This window comes from Myotis daubentonii, chromosome 19, assembly GCF_963259705.1.
Source record: "Myotis daubentonii chromosome 19, mMyoDau2.1, whole genome shotgun sequence".
Taxonomy (NCBI): Eukaryota; Metazoa; Chordata; class Mammalia; order Chiroptera; family Vespertilionidae; genus Myotis; species Myotis daubentonii.
The window spans coordinates 11520021-11536609 of record NC_081858.1 but is presented as its reverse complement, the minus strand read 5'-3'; the positions used below and the strand labels follow the sequence as shown (position 1 = coordinate 11536609).

Genomic DNA, 16589 nt, shown 5'->3' with positions numbered 1-16589 from the left:
CACTAACCATTTGCATCTATCTCAAATGACAACACAAATTAATCCTTAAGTAAAAAACTTGCTGGATGATGGCACCCTTGAAAGATCAAAATGTACAATCATAGTAGTATAAAAAGAAAAAATTTCCCTTTCTTTTCAAAATAGACTGTTAATGAGTAAAAAAAGAATCAGTGCACAAATGTGTTGGAATTGGTCTGAGTCAAAATAGTACTGGATCCTTCAACAGAAAGCATTCTTTGTAGTAAGTCACTTGTAGTCTCTGGCAAAGTTTTTGCAGTCATTTTGTAGTCCTTGGGATTCATACCAACAATTCAATCAATTCTGGAACTATTCACCAGCAAAAAACTTATTTACCTCAAAAACAACTGATTAAGAACCTAGTAAATTATAAATTGTCAACTATGACAGACTCAAGATCAACAATAAGCTTATTGATGAGAGCAATTTCATAGTAATTAGAAAAGTATAAATTAGCATAATCTTTCTGGAGGGATCTATTCTAGTATTTATATCAGAGGCCTTGCAAATGTTCATAGCCATTGACACTCAGGAACGCCTCTTTGAGGAACTTATCCTAAGTAAATATTCAGATGCAGACATGTTTATTCTAGTGTTACTTGTGACAGAAAATTGGAAATAATCTAAATATCTAAAAATAGAGTACTGGTTAGATAAATTATGGATTATACTGCAGTGAAGTATGAAGCAGTTATGCTTATCAGTATGGAAATAATGCTAAATTTACACAACATAAAATAACATCATAGAGAAGAACACATAATGTGTAATCTTCATTTAACAATGTGTATACATAAAATTGTATATACACAATGGCTGATGAAACCACACCTATAGCTTGAGTTATGAGTTACAGATGTTTTATATTGTGCTTTCCTGAACATGTGTTACTTTTTTATACTTTTATACACACAAAGCAAAACCACTTATTTAAAAACACTAAACATGCAGGCAGGAAATTTAGGTTCAAGTCCAAGATATGATACTAGCTGTACTGACCTTATGGATGAATCAACTTTATAGATGAGGGAACAAACAGATTGAATGGGAAGAATAGCTGTTATTTCATACTTAAAAGGTTAAGTAAGTCCTAGCTCAGCGGTTCTCAACCTGTGGGTTGCGACCCCTTTGGTGGTCGAACAACCCTTTCACAGGGGTCGCCTAAGACCATCCTGCATATCAGATATTTACATTACGATTCATAACAGTAGCAACATTACAGTTATGAAGTAGCAACGAAAATAATTTTATGGTTGGGTCACAACATGAGGAATTGTATTTAAAGGGCCAGAAGGTTGAGAACCACTGCCCTAGCTGGTTTGGCTCAGTCGATAGAGCATCAGCCTGTGGCCTGAAAGATCCTGGGTTCGATTCCAATCAAGGGCATATGCCCGGGTTGCTGGCTCAATTCCCAGTAGGGGGCGTGCAGGAGGCAGCCAATCAATGATTCTCTCTCATCACTGATGTTTCTCTCCTCTCCCTCTCTGAAATCAATAAAAATATATTAAAATAAATAAAAGCTACTATTGCTCCCCAACTCCCACCTCAATCCATCCAAAATCCTGTTTGGGATCTTATTCTAAAACATTTAGTATCTTTTCTTTTTTAAATTTTTAAATGAAATTGCAAGAGCCATGCCACTTGCCAACTTACATTTAAATGAGTGTGTGTTAACAGCCCCACATCCTCTGCAGTGGGTCAGCTTTTGCAAAAAGTCTTGATTTACGATGCAATTCTGTGAATTGTTTAGTAATAGAAAAAAACTGGATCTCGGGGAGATAGAAAACTATCAGATTTTTAAAAATATATTTTATTGATTTTTTAACAGAGAGGAAGGGAGAGGGATAGAGAGTCAGAGACATCGATGAGAGAGAAACATCAACCAGCTGCCTCCTGCATACCCCCCACTGGGGATGTGCCCGCAACCAAGGTACATGCCCTTGACCAGAATCGAACCCGGGACCCTTCAGTCCGCAGGCCGACACTCTATCCACCGAGCCAAACCGGTTTTGGCAAGAACTATCAGATTTTTAAAATATCGAACAATTCCCAAACAAGATAGAGTACTAAGTTTTATTACTAACTACATGAAAAATAATCCAGGGCCCCAATTCTTGTGTGTGTGTGTGTGTGTGTGTGTGTGTGTGTGTGTGTGTGTATCATCCTTGCGCAGGGGCCATGCTAATCTTCTCTGTATCGTTCCAATTTTAATGTATGTGCTGCCGAAGCAAGCACCCCCAATTCTTAAAATAAGACTTTGAAAGGGAAAATCACAAGGCACACCATTTTTCAACTGGCTAGAATTTCTGGTTTGAAATGTCAAATTTATTTGAAAAGAAAATATTAACTTACTTTCCCAAAGCATTTTCCTGAAAATTCTGAATCTAAAGCCCCAGGTGAGGCCCCTCTAAAAAGCACAGGGACCTAAGTAAAATGAATTTGATATTTAGCTTGAATCTGACATCAGCGTTTATTCAAAGGACACAGTTGTAGGTCAAATACTCTAACCTGATATAGTGCCTCTTGAGTCAAACAGGAGTACAAACTCCATTTGGATACTGTTGCAACCATTCAGGTTATGTATTGCCCAGTTTCAAAAAAGCAGTGCTAAAGTTCAGGGATCAACCTCCTCCCATCCATGTCTTCTCCCTGCCACCAAAACCAACCGTAGTCCCACCACCACTGATAACATCTGCTTCCTACCCTCTGCTACAACTTTTTTTTAAAAAAAATATTTTATTGATTTTTTACAGAGAGGAAGGGAGAGGGATAGAGTTAGAAACATCAATGAGAGAGAAACATCAGCTGCACACTCCCTACTGGGGATGTGCCTACAACCAAGGTACATGTCCTTGACTGGAATTGAACCTGGGACCCTTGAGTCCGCAGGCTGATGCTGTATCCACTGAGCCAAACCAGTTAGGGCCTACTACAACTTTTAACCCTTTCACAAAAATATATTTTCTGAAAAGTATAAAAAGTCATGCTTTAACAACTAACTTGCTCTACAAAAAAGATTCATCTAGAATTCTTTAAGGATATTAACAAATTGAGAGAGAACCTGGAATTTAGGAAAATTTAAAACTAAATTTGAGAATCTCTAGATTAAAGATTATAAACAAAAACAAAATAATATTGAATGTAAACTGTAATTGAAAAAAATTTTTTAAAGAAAAGAAAACTTGCCATGGGGATAAATCTCATTCACAGCATGGTGTCTTAAAAAAAAAAAAACCAAAAAAAAAACCCCACTGTGGTCCTAGCTAGGTGGCTGAGTTGGTTGGAACGTCATCCTAGCCACCAAAAAAGTTGCAGTTTGATCCCTGGTCGGCTTGATATCTCTTTCTCTCTCCTCTCTCTAAAAACCAATAAAAACATATCCTTGTGCCCTAACTGGTTTGGCTCAATGGATAGAGAGTCGGCCTGCAGACTGAAAGGTCCCAGGTTCGATTCCAGTCAAGGGTATGTACCTTGGTTGCGGGCACATCCCCAGTAGGAGGTGTGCAGGAGGCAGCTGATGGATGTTTCTAACTCTCTATCCCTCTCCCTTCCTCTCTGTAAAAAATCAATAAAATATATATTAAAAAACAACAACATATCCTTGTATGAAGATTTAATAAAAAAAGAAAAAAGATTGTGAACAAAGGAAAAGTAGCTCTGACAGTATAACAAATCAGGAAATGACTTTAAAAATAATGTGCCTTATAAGAACTTATGAAAAAAGTACAATATATCTACACAGCAAAATGAAAAAAATATTAGGGAGCAGGAGTTTTAAAAAAGATAACAGCCCTAACCGGTTTGGCTCAGTGGATAGAGCGTCAGCCTGCGGACTCAAGGGTCCCAGGTTTGATTCCGGGCAATGGCATGTACCTTGGTTGCGGGCACATCCCCAGTAGGGGGTGTGCAAGAAGCAGCTGATCAATGTTTCTCTCTCATTGATGTTTCTAACTCTCTATCCCTCTCCTTCCCCTCTGTAAAAAAAAAAATCAATAAAATATATTAAAAAAAAAAAATAACAGCAACCCAGCCGGCATGGCTCAGTGGTTGAGCATCAACCTATGATTCCCTGTTAGGTTACATGCCCAAATTTGCTGGCTCGATCCCCACTGTGGGGTGTGCAGGAGGCAGCCGATCAGTGATTCTCTCTCATCATTGACATTTATATCTCTCCCCCCTCCCTTCCTCTCTGAAATCAATATATATATTTAAATGAAAGAAAAAATGTAACAGCAGCATTGGCTGGTTTTGCTCAGTGGTTAGAGTGTCAGCCCCCGGATTGAAGAGTCTCGGGTTCGATTCCCGGTCAAGGGCACCTACATCAGTTGCAGGCTCGATCCCAGGCTCCCAAGTCAGGTGTGTGTGGGAGACAACCAATCTATGTCTCTCTCTCATATTGATGTTTCTCTCCCCGCCCCCCATTCTTTCTTAAAAAATCAATGGAAAAAAGATCTCGAGGTGAGGATTAACTAAAATAAAATAAAATACAATAAAAAACAGCAAAGTTCTTCTGTCCATGAACCCTGTAACCTTATTTATTATAGAACTAGGGGCCCGGTGCACGAAATTCGTGCACTGGGTGTGTGTGTGTGGGGGGGGGAGTGTCCCTCAGCCCAGCCTGCCCCCTCTCACATACTGGGAGCCCTCAGGCGTTGACCCCCATCACCCTCCAATCGCAGGATCAGCCCCTTGCCCAGGCCTGACGCCTCCGCCAGAGGTGTCAGGCTTGGACAGGGGACCCCCATCTCCCCCCGATCACTGGCTCTGGCCCCCGCCCAGGCCTGAGGCCTCTGGCCCAGGAATCATGCCTGGGCAGGGGACCCCCATCTCCCTAATGATTGCTTGCTCCACCCCCCGCCCAAGCCTGATGCCTCTGACCCAGGCTTCAGGCCTGGGCAAGGGGACCATCATATCCCCCCAATCCCCGGCTCCGCCCCCCACCCAGGCCTGATGCCTCGGCCAGAGGAGTTGACCCTCATCACCCTCCGATCACCAATCACCGGATCGGCCCCTTGACCAGGCCTGAGGCCTCCGGCAGAGGTGTCAGGCCTGGGCAGGGGACCCCCAGCTCCCCGCAGTTGCAGGCTCCACCCCTGCCCGGGCCTAACGCCTCTGGCTAAGGCGTCCGGCCCGGGCAGCGGGGACCCGCAGCTGCAGCGGCCCCGCGATCGTGGGCTCCGCTTTAGGCCCAGGCAAGGGACCCCTAGCTCCTGGGACTGCCAGCTTCGACCGTGCCCAGCTCCCATCGCTGGCTCCACCCCTACTTCCTGCTATCACTGGCCAGGGCGGAAAAGGCACCTGATTCTCCGATCATGGCCGCCTTTGCCCTGCCTCCCAGCTCTTAGCTCCCCCCTGGGTTTCCGATCACTGTCAGTGGCAGGGGGCTTCTTCCTGCTTTCCCTTTCGCCTCCCTGCATTGTGCCTACATATGCAAATTAACCGCCATCTTGTTGGCAGTTAACTGCCAATCATAGCTGGCAGTTAATTTGCATATAGCCCTGATCAGCCAATGAAAAAGGTATCGTCGTACGCCAATTACCATTTTTCTCTTTTATTAGTGTAGATGACAGATCAGAAAAGTCAGGCAACAACTAGTCAGTAACTTTTTTTTGATCAGTGGCTTCTTAAAACACCGCTATCTCTATGAATCCTAAAAGGTTCTTTTACTAAGCTCATTACTCTCACATTTCCTTAACATTCCACAATTTTCTCCTGAATGTGAATAATCACATAGATTATTATGAAATCGGGTATATTTAAAGTACTGCTGATCTTGGAACTTACATATCTGATTGTTGCCATTAAAAAATATTTCCCTTGTAGAAAATAATTATATTAGAACTATATAAAAATGTATTAAACACTATATTCCTCATAAAGTTAGAGTTACAATATGACCAGAATGATCCATTTGTAAGTATATACCCCAGAGAATGGAAAATATATATTCACACAAAAGCCTATACATGAATGTGTCATAGCAGCACTATTCACAACAGCCAAAAAGTGAAAATTACCCCATATCCATTAATAGATGAGTGAACAAAATGTGGTATATCCATACAATGGAATATTTTTCAGCTATAAAAAGGAATGGAATACTAATACATACAATGTGGATGAACCTTGAAAACAGTATACCAACTGAAAATGCCAGACACCAAGATCGAATATTATATAAGTTCATATATATGAAGTGTCCAAAATAGGCAAACGTAGAATCAGAATCTACTTTCTGTTGTCAGGAATTGAGGGAGTGATTCCTAATTGGTAGGGAGTTTCTTTTGGAGTGATGAATATGTTTTGAAACAAGTTAATGGTGGTGTCATACAACCCTGTGAATATAAGAAATGCTACTGAATTTTTTACTTTGAAAGTTGAGTGATATGGCAGGTGAATTATTATCTCGATTTTTAAAAATTCAATCAGGATCCTGTCTACAGGCAACAGGTATATCAGACTAAAATTTGACTTTCAAAAAATTATAAATATAAAAATAATAAGACTGGTTTCTTGATGCAGTTTGAAATCTAGCTGAGGGAAATTCCACAGAGGACTTTTTAAAAGGCTACAATTAGTGGCCATACACACTCTCCCAAGGTGACTACTTTGTTAAAAGGACAACTCACTTTCAGATATGGAGGTTCTACCAAATACATAAAAATTATCATGGACTGTTGGAAAACATCAAATTCTACCTCATCTATTCACTTCCTAAATAAAATTTTGATCTTGACATTGTTCATGTAATCCTTATACCTTCCAACAACTACTTTTTTTAAAAATATATATTTTATTGATTTTTTACAGAGAGGAAGGGAGAGGGATAGAGAGTTAGAAACATCAATGAGAGAGAAACATCGATCAGCTGCCTCCTGTACACCCCCCACTGGGGATGTGCCCGCAACCAAGGTATATGCCCTTGACCAGAATTGAACCCGGGACCTTTGAGTCCGCAGGTCGACACTCTATCTACTGAGCCAAACCGGTTAGGGCTCCAACAACTACTTTTAACACTGGTGAGCCCTGACCGGTTTGGCTCAGTGGACAGAGCGAAGGCCTGCAGACTGAAGGGTCCTGGGTTCGATTCCAGTCAAGGGTATGTACCTTGGTTGCGGGCACATCCCCAGTGGAGGCTGTGTAGGAGGCAGCTGGTCGATGTTTCTCTCTCATCGATGTTTCTACTATCTATCCCTTTCCCTTCCTCTCTGTAAAAAATCAATAAAAAATAAAAAAAAATAGTTAAAGACTGGTGTTACTCACAAAAACACTTGGCCACAATCCAAATCAAGTCCAAAGGCTAAAAAATGAAATTGCTGTCTTTCTTTCTTTTTTAAGGTTTCAAGTTAAATCAAGCTTAAATCAACATCCCACACTTTTATAAGAATTACTTTACAGCCTTAGCTAGTTTGGCTCAATGGATAAAGCATCGGCCTGCGGATCAAAGGGTCCCAGGTTCGATTCTGGTCAAGGGCAATTCTGGTCAAGGGCATATGCCCGGTTGCAGGCTCAATCCCCAGTAGGGGGCGTGCAAGAGGCAGCCGATCCATGACTCATTGATGTTACTATCTCCCTCACTTCCTCTCTGAAATCAATAAAAATATATTTTTAAAAAAGAACTACTTTACAACTCAATATTCCGAGGTCAGAATTTACATGGCACAGACCATGCTGCCATTCTTTAAAAGAAGTGATTTCAGTAAACTGTGGTTTAGTATGCAGGAGCTTTTGTTGCATTTTAATTATGAGTCATAAAGTGAATAAAGAAGTTGCGAACACACACAAATACCCTTAAGCAGAAAAAGCATTAGAAGGATAAACAATAGCTGAAGTCAGACTGGTTTTGAATTCATATATCTTGTCAAGAAAACTTAACCAGTGTTGTTACGGAAAGGGCTGGGATGGGGAGTCTTGGTGGTAGCCCTAGTTCTGCCATTAACTAGCGGAGTAGCCTCAGCAAAGTCATTTGATCCTCTGTAGGCCACCGTTTTTTCATCAGTAAAATGAAAGAACTGGACTCCACAGTTACTAAGTCTTAAACTCTGATCAGGCTTTAATTCTATTCTTAAATAGCTTCAGGCTGTAGGAGGCCCAGTAATTACACACCAGGCAGTTCTGATATTTTTGTGGACTTAGGCACCCATACTATATAGAGTAAGAGAACTGCTAACTACAGGGAAGAAGGAAAAAGAAAAGTGCAAACAGCTCCTGCTGGTTCTGGTTTACTCCTGTTGGACCTAATAAAGAGAAAGCACCTTGGCCAACTTTCCATTGAATAGGAGTGGTTCCTATGTCTCACCACACCCATTATAGTTGGTTTTTCCTAAAAGAAATCCAGTGGGACTCTAAAAAATGCCGTAAAGCATCAAATACCTTTAGTCACTGCATGACTAATAGAACAGATCAATTCTAAATTAAAGAAATAAAACAGCTTTCCCCTTCTATACAGAAAAAAAATAACAGCTTTCATTCCACAGTCAAGAAGCCCTAGATGACCAGTGAGTTCCACAGATACTTAGCAATAAACAGTGTCAATCCAAACAAAATGAATTATCTATAGAACTAGAAAGTTCAAAACACCGAGGTTCAACATAGCATGATCATTCAACATAACCTTTTGATACAATTCAGTTTAAAACTCCAACTTCCAGAGTAAAAAGCAGTATTGAAGACTCGCTGAGATTCCTCACCTCTTTCACAGCAAGAGATAATCAGACCTGTGATGATAGAAGGCACCATCATAAGCACTGGTTTGTGTAAGTCAAAGATCAGATAAATGAGGCCAACAGAAGTTGTTTCAGGTGGCTTCCAAGATGACTTTCCAGAAGAGCTCCAAAACAACAGGACAGTCCTAGAGAACCTGTCTCCCCCTGATTTGCACAGAACACACACACACTTTTAAAATAGCTCTTTGTCAAATATAGTTGAAGAAGCCTGGCCACATTCCTTTCAGGAGGGATATAAAGCTGTGGTTTAAAATCTGGAACCCAGGCTTGGGCCTCTAGATAGTACATGGATGGACTTCATGAAGTCAGTAAATTCCCTGAATGAGCCCTTAGGCACTCAAAAATTCTCAGAGACTATACACAAGCGGAAGTTATGAACCACTGATTTAAAGCCAGATATAACACAGAAGAAATCTACTGGAGGTGTCCATATCAATAAGAAAGGAAGTAATATCTGCTATTTGAGGTGCAAAATAACAAAGGGTGCCGTCATTTCAAAGCAAAACAAAATACGATCTGATGGTCAGAATTCCTTGAGGGTCAGAGAGTCCACTCCCTTCATCCTTTAGTCTAGATGAGGAAAATGAGCTGGGAGACTTTTGCCCAAAACCACAGAATCACAGGGCTAGTAAGTTGCAAAGTTGAGTACCAAATTAGGCAAGGTTTCTGCCAAGATGCTATGTTGATACTTTTTTCAGAATGGGTTTGAGCAAAATTTCACAAATCTTTCACAAAAGCCAGCACATAGCAAATCTATAATGGGGGAACTTTTGTGGCTCATTATCCCCTATCCTGTTGCACTATGACTGCAATTTGAAAAATCAGCACAGGTCACAAGCTCATTGAGTGAAGCACTTCTAAATGTAATGGAAAAAGACAGCCACTGACAGCCTTTTAATAAAGATACTGAATCAAGGTCAAATTGACGTCAGATTTGTAGCATTTCAATCTGCAAGCTCCTCAACCTTCTAAGGAGTCTGTCTTCCTCTTTTAAAAGTTAACATCTCGAGTGTTGCTTAAACATGAAATGACTTTTTCAACCCAGGTAATGGGGCCATTTATAAATTAAATTGAGAGCAACCTTTCCAGTTCCATGTTCACAAATAGTACATGTAGTAGAAGCAAAGATAATAGGCAGTTATTCTGAGATCAAATTAAAAAGTAATTATTGTCATAAAAAGTTACAGGACCATTTGTTCCGATGCCAAACTCTGCCTCAGCATATGAAGTTTACCGGTAATCAAAAACTCAATCTCACCTGAGAAGTGAAACCAAAGTGACATTTGAACCCAAGTTCAAGGACAGCATGTCCTTCAATTTCAAAGTGGTTTATTAAAAGACGTGTCATGGCATAGGGTTCTATGGCAGATACAGGGTCTTTAAAGACGTACATTATGGTCAAGTTGGTGATCTCTATTTAGCCCTTTCTGCAAGCTCTCGCCCTAGTCTCCCACCTCCAAAGGTGTAACAGGAATAGGCCTTGGGAAGCACCTGTGGCCTCAAAGGCTTTAACCAGTTCTCAAGGCTTTCTTGGCTGCCGTCTAGAAGAAGGTCTGACCATTCTATTTTGGGGCAAGGAGACGCTTCCTCCACCCTCGGTGACCTCAAGTGGGCAAGGGCAGTTTGGGGTAAGGCACTGTGAGTGTTTTTTCGCCAGGCCGGGGGCCCCCACTGCGAGACTCGGGAAGACTCGGAAAAAGGATGGAGATCTGGTCGCCATCGAGGCGGCAAAAGAATGCGGCTGGGCTGCCGGGCTCACGACAGTCCGTCTGCTCGGGATCCAGCGGCCCCGGGCCGGGCCGTGGCGTCGGGATCACTCGAAGCAGCAGAGGTTTCCCGGGACACGCAGAGGGAGGGCGGAGGGAGGGCACAGGGGCGAGGTTACGAGCCTGCAGGTGTCTGCGGGGGGAGGGGACGAGGTCGTCCAGGGCTGGCACAGCCAAGTGACTAAGCGTGCGGCTCTGAACGCGAACAAACCGGTCCCATTCTCAGGCTGCATGACCTTGAGTTCGTGGCTTGACCGCTCTGCGCCTCAGTTTCCTCGCCTCTAAAATGGGGGTTGGCCAAGCGGAAAACGCACCTCGGAGCGCTTGGCACGGCGCCTGGCACCTCGTAAGCGCTCCCGACATGAGAGCTACTACTGGCTCTCGGGCTCCGCTCGCTGCCCAGAGAAAAGAGGGAAGTCCCGAGCAGGGGAGTCCCCAGAAGGCGGATTCCGGGCTGTGGGGGGAGGGGGGGGGAGCCGGGCCGGGGGACTCACCAAGTACGTCCGCTGAACGGTGCCGGGCCACGAAGCACGCGTCGTCCCCGTAGCACGCGCCCTTCTTGAGGAGGCCCTTACGGAAGTCCTTGCCAAAGCCGCAGCTGGCCGTCACCAGCCCGTAGTCGCCGCCGCCGCCGCCGCCGCCGCCGGCCCTGGGGTCGGTCTGCGAGAGGCCGCCGAGCACGGCGCGGGCTACCAGCCGCCCGTACGAGAGGACCGAGAACATCGCCGCCGCCGCCCCCCCAAGGAGGCGGGGGGCCCGAGAAGCAGGAGGACGCGGAGGCCCGGAGCCGGTTCTCTCTTCAGCCGCAGCCGCGCCGCCGCTCGGGCGCTCCTCAGGGCGGCGCGCGGTCACTGCCGCCGCCCGTGCCCGTCTCGCGGAGCCTCGCACACGCCCCGCCGCGCGCACCGGAGCCAGAGCGAGGTCAAAGCCGGCGGCACCTCCGCCTCAGCCCAACTGGGGTCCCGGCTGCAGCCACCGCTGCCGCCGCCATCTTCCGCTCCACTAGCGTGTTCCGGGCCGCGCCGAGAGCACCGCCCCCTCTGTGGGCCCGCCCACATCCCCGCCCATTATTCGCGGCTTGGCCCAAGCCCCGCCCCTCGGGCTCGGTGCCCTTCGCAATCACCCAGGTCGAGAGTGCGCAGAGGGTGTGGACGCAATGTCTCCTGGGAGTTGTAGTCGCTTTTTACTTCACTGCCTAGTATCCAGGACTTCGAGGATTTCCCCCAGACGCGGGACCTAAATTATTGAGAATTAAGGTGGACTGTTTGAAAGTTTTCTCCCCTGTTTTCAGCATATCTTTTAAAGGCTATTGTTTTAAATAACGCCACCATTCCTTTAAAGAAAAACCTGAAAGAAGCTAGGATCAGGTCATGAATATTATTCTGTAGTATATATATTAAAAGAAATTGAAGTACACAAACCTAGTGACACCTTCAGAATTTATATACTGGAAGCACTAGGGCTGGCAATCTGGAAAGAAGAGCCGTTTTGCATAGTATTTAGGAAAATTCGAGAAAATGTTGTATGTCCCTATTAGAATGGGAGAGGGGGCGTGAGAGTGGGCAAGTAGTGACAGAGATACAGACACGGCCACTGCAGATGTTATAGAGAAGTGTTTCGGACTTCGTAGATGGTTCTGCCAAATTGAGAATAAATAATTCCAGGCCCCAAATTTCGTTGCCCCAAATCTTAATTTTCTTGTGGATCCACCTGCAGGTCTCCCAACCTCTGGCTTGGGTGCCGGGAGAGGTCACGCAGTACCAAAGACTTGAGAGGGTATGGACGCCTTTTCCTTTCTCCTTCACAGCGCCACCTCTTCTTGTCCAGAGGACAGTCCTTGGCAAGAAAGGCAGCTCCCCTACTTATTCTTTTATTAGTTCTCAGCCCACCACTGACATGACAGTATCCTTTTCCAGATTTTTTACTATTATTTAAGCAACCTTCTTCTGAAATTATTTAGGTTGAATAATAACTAAATTTAATGAGATTTGCTCACCAAATAACAGGTTCATATGTGTGTATGAATGTACATTCAGATTATATACCATGCCTAGGGGTGCTGTACATAATCTAGCTTTTGCACTTCATTTGGTGTCATGGGACAACCCCTTCACTGAAGGCTCCAGCCATGCTCACAGCTACCTTGGGCCTTAGCTCTTGTTCTTCCTTCTACCCACTAGAATGTAACTCCATTATCTGGACATTTGGGCACACAGTGAGTGAATGAATGAATGAATGAATGAATGAATATTTCACTAGATCCTAAGCTTTCCAAGGGCAAGGATCATTTGCCATTGTATTATTAGACCTAATGCAATCCCTGGCATGCAGTAAGGTATTTCGTAAATGTTTGTTGAATAAAAGAATAATTGAATAGGAACCTTAAATAATATAAAAAGTAATGTTTTTTGAATAAAGGAATGATTGAATGGGGTTCACAAATAAAAGAAAATTGAGATTTGATGCAAGTGATCCAATTTGGAATGATTTTTAGTTTTATTGAAACATAAATATAGTCTGGCTGGTGTGGTTCACGGTTTGATTCCCTGTTAGGGCACATACCCCAGTTGTAGGCTCCATCCCCAGTAGGGTGTGTGCAGGAGGCAACCAATTGATGATTTTTAAAAAAAATATATTTTATTGATTTTCTACAGAGAGGAAGGGAGAGGAATAGAGAGTTAGAAACATCGATGAGTGAGAAACATCGATCAGCTGCCTCCTGCACACCCCCTACTGGGGATGTGCCTGCAACCAAGGTACATGCCCTTGACCGGAATCGAACCTGGGACCCTTCAGTCTGCAGGCTGATGCTCTATCCACTGAGCCAAACCGGTTAGGGCCAATTGATTATTTTTTCATCATTGATATTTCTATCTCTCCCTCTCTCCTCCTCTCTCTGAAATCAATAAAAAACATTACATATATATTGCATTGGTCCTTTTCCAGTTCACTTTTAACAGAAGTATAGTTATTCCTGGGGTTCCCATCTAATTCTTTAAATTATTATTTTTATTAATGTACCTAAAGTCCTGCCAACCATCTACTTAAAGCACCTTATTCTGTTTTATTCTGTTATCCTAATTATTGTCATTAAACACTTTTGCAGTTTACAATGTGCCAAAGTACTCTATATGTTTCTGTCCTTAAGGGTTTTCATCAAAATTGGATGGAATAAATCGTTTCACATAGTGGGTGGCCTTTTGTCAAATATGTAGACCAAAAAAAGTTCATTTACTGGGTAGAAGATAGAGTGATCCCGAGCATGCAATCACACCTTGCTATTTTTTATGGCCCACAGCAATTGGAGAGCGCCCAGAAGAGGGGGTGGAGGCTTGCGGAGCCTCTGCTTGGCATTTATGTCTATGCCAGCTGTGCTAAAGGTTGTTCTTTCGAGCACACACACACCACTGTCAAATCCCAGCCAGGCTGTCAGGTAATTCTACCCCAAGGACAAACTTTTTAAAATAGCATGTCCACCCCTTTCCTTGCCTCATCAGCTCCTTCAGATTGCTCCTGCCTTTCATTTTCAGGGCATATATTATTAATTTCTGTGTCATTCACAAGGACCGGTTGGATGAGATGAGCAGGAACATAAAATGTGACTCTGAAGCTGGTAACCTCTGCTCTGATGGGGCTGCTGTTTTCACAGTGAAGTGATATGGGTCACTTGAGTTTCTTGCAAATGAGCTTCCTGCAAATGCGTTGCTCACCAAAGTACAATGTGAACAGAATCCTTTCTCAAAGCTCCGTTGCACTTTTTGGAAAGGAGAGGAGACAGGGCCTCAGGTTCCCTTTGAATCATTTATTCCAGAGCCAGCGTTGAAAAGTTTCATCATGGTGGAGAAGCCAGGAGGGGGTGCTTTGAAAGAAAAGACCAAAACACTTTTCCCTGACCTCTCCCCGGAGCACAATTCACTTTTGACATTTTGCTAGACTTAAAAAGCCCTAACGAGTTTTCTCCCTTAACAGAGTTACATTCTTAACACTTCAAGGATTCCTGGGAGGTCAGTTGTCATTCTCGGTGGCGAAGAAGTAGTGAAAATACCATCTGTGTTCCCAGGGCACCTCGATGGCATTAGGAAAGAGTATTTGCACTGGAGTTACCCCCAGCTCCTAAAAAAAGAAAAGGGAAAAAAAAAAAAAGAGGCATGAATTCCCTAGTGAGATTTTTCTGCCAGACTGGTACACCGATCTCTTCTGATTTCTATTTGCTAACCTATTCAAAAGGAGCACAAATTAGGTTATGGCAAGGTTTCTCAACCTTGGCACTACTGGCATTTAGGCCAGATTATTCTTCATTGTGGGGGGGGGGGGGTGTCCTGTGCATCAAAAGGGGCTTAGCAGCATCCCTGGCCTCTACCCACTAGATGCCAGTGGCGTGCCATCACCTCCTACTTGGGACAACCAATAATGTCTCAGATATTGCCAAAAGTCCCCTAGGGAATAAAACCACCCCCGTCTAGAACCACTGGGTTATACTAATGTCATGCACATAAACAAATAGTTGGCGGAGCACTTTGGCCCTGAGACAAAAAAAAAGCAGTTGGTGCCTTCATGGCCATCACAGTATAGCAGGAGGGTTCAAATTAAGTAAATATGTAGAGAATAAAAGCGCGAAGGGGTGAAACAAAAGAGGTGTGTGGGAAAGAGAATGGGACCCACTGGGGCCAGAGAACACAAGGCAGCTCATGAAGAGGTGACATTTGTGAGAGGCCTGAATGAACAGACAGAGGTCTGCAGAGGGGGTATAACCATTCCAAGAGGAAGAAGTGGAACCTCAATGGATGCAGAGTGTTTGCAAGAAAGCAAGTAGTCGAGTGCAGCTCAACCTTAGAGTCTGAATAAGGAATAAGGAGAAATGGGGCTAGGAAAAAGAGTTTAGGAAGTATTAGGCAAATAGTTTTAGGAAGTCCTAGTCCATAAAAAGGGATGAAGTAATGATACATGCCTGGACAGCAACGAACCTTGAAAACATTATGCTAAATTAAAGAAAATAGTCCCCAAAGACCACATACTGTATGACGCTATTTATATGACATGCCCAGAATAGGCAAATCCATAGAGACAGAAAGCAGATTAGTGGTTGCCAGGGACCAGGAGGAAAGGGAATGGGATGTGACTGCTAATGGGTATGGGATTTCTCCTTGGGGTAATGAAAATGTTCTGGAATTAGATAGTGGTGATGGTTGCACAAACTTATAAATGTACTAAAAACAAACACACACTCCAAAAAAAAACACATTGACCTGTACACTTTAAAAAGGCGAATGTTGCCCTAGCCGGTTTGGCTCAGTGGATAGAGCGTCAGCCTGCGGACTGAAGGGTCCCAGGTTCGATTCTGGTCAAGGGCACATGCCCATGTTTCGTGCTCCATCCCCAGTAGGGATCATGCAGGAGGCAGCCAATCAATGATTCTTTCTCATCATTCATGTTTCTATCTCTCCCTCTCCCTTCCTCTCTGTAATCAATTATATATATATAGATAGGGTGGATGTTGTGGTACATGAATTACATCTCAGGAAACCAGCTTAGGATCTGTTGTAGAGGGCCTTATATGCTAAACTGAGGATATTTAATGCTCAAGACACCAAGGAGGGGGGCTGTCACCAAATGTTTTTAATATGCCAGTAATAATAATAAAACATTAAATAATATGTCAAAGTATAATAAAATAATTAAAAATAAAATAATAATAGTGATAATGAGGATAGTAATGAGAGTGAGAACAATAGATACCACAGATTGAGCTCTTACCATGTGCTTCACCTCATCATCTGCTCTGACCACCTATTTATTTTTGTTTCACAAAATATATTTTATTTTACTTTTATTTATTTTATTTTTCCGAAGGGCCCAGCCCATTCCCGAAGGCCAGAACCTAGCTCCGAAGAGCCGAGCCTACCCCATAGAGCCTAACCAAGTCCCGAACAGCCGAGCCCATTACCGAAGGGCGGAGCCTAGCCCTCAGAGACTAGCTAGCTCCAAAGAGACAAGCCCAATCTGGCCACCTGTTTAAACACATGACCACCCAACAGCCTCATCTGTGTTTTTCTTCATAGGACTTATTTATTTTGTTTAT

The 16589-nt window shown here is 43.5% G+C and overlaps 1 protein-coding gene and 1 non-coding gene across 4 annotated transcripts in view; both read right to left on the bottom strand.

Annotated features, from left to right (window-relative positions):
- Positions 1-11540, bottom strand: part of PPTC7 (protein phosphatase targeting COQ7) — a 46993-nt gene extending 35453 nt beyond the window's left edge. For 2 of the 3 annotated variants that reach the window (XR_009450148.1, XM_059676919.1), the window contains exon 1: positions 11005-11538. Coding sequence is in view for 2 of the 3 variants with exons in the window: in XM_059676919.1 (XP_059532902.1) it covers positions 11005-11233 (229 nt within the window). In the remaining variant the exon portion in view is untranslated. Of the gene's footprint in view, positions 1-11004 lie in introns of all 3 variants that reach the window. The other variant, XM_059676920.1, reaches the window with a different exon arrangement.
- LOC132222324 (U6 spliceosomal RNA) lies at positions 2146-2253 on the bottom strand. The gene has a single exon (XR_009450193.1). It is a non-coding gene; the product is annotated as a U6 spliceosomal RNA (small nuclear RNA).
- Positions 11541-16589: the final 5049 nt, after the last annotated feature.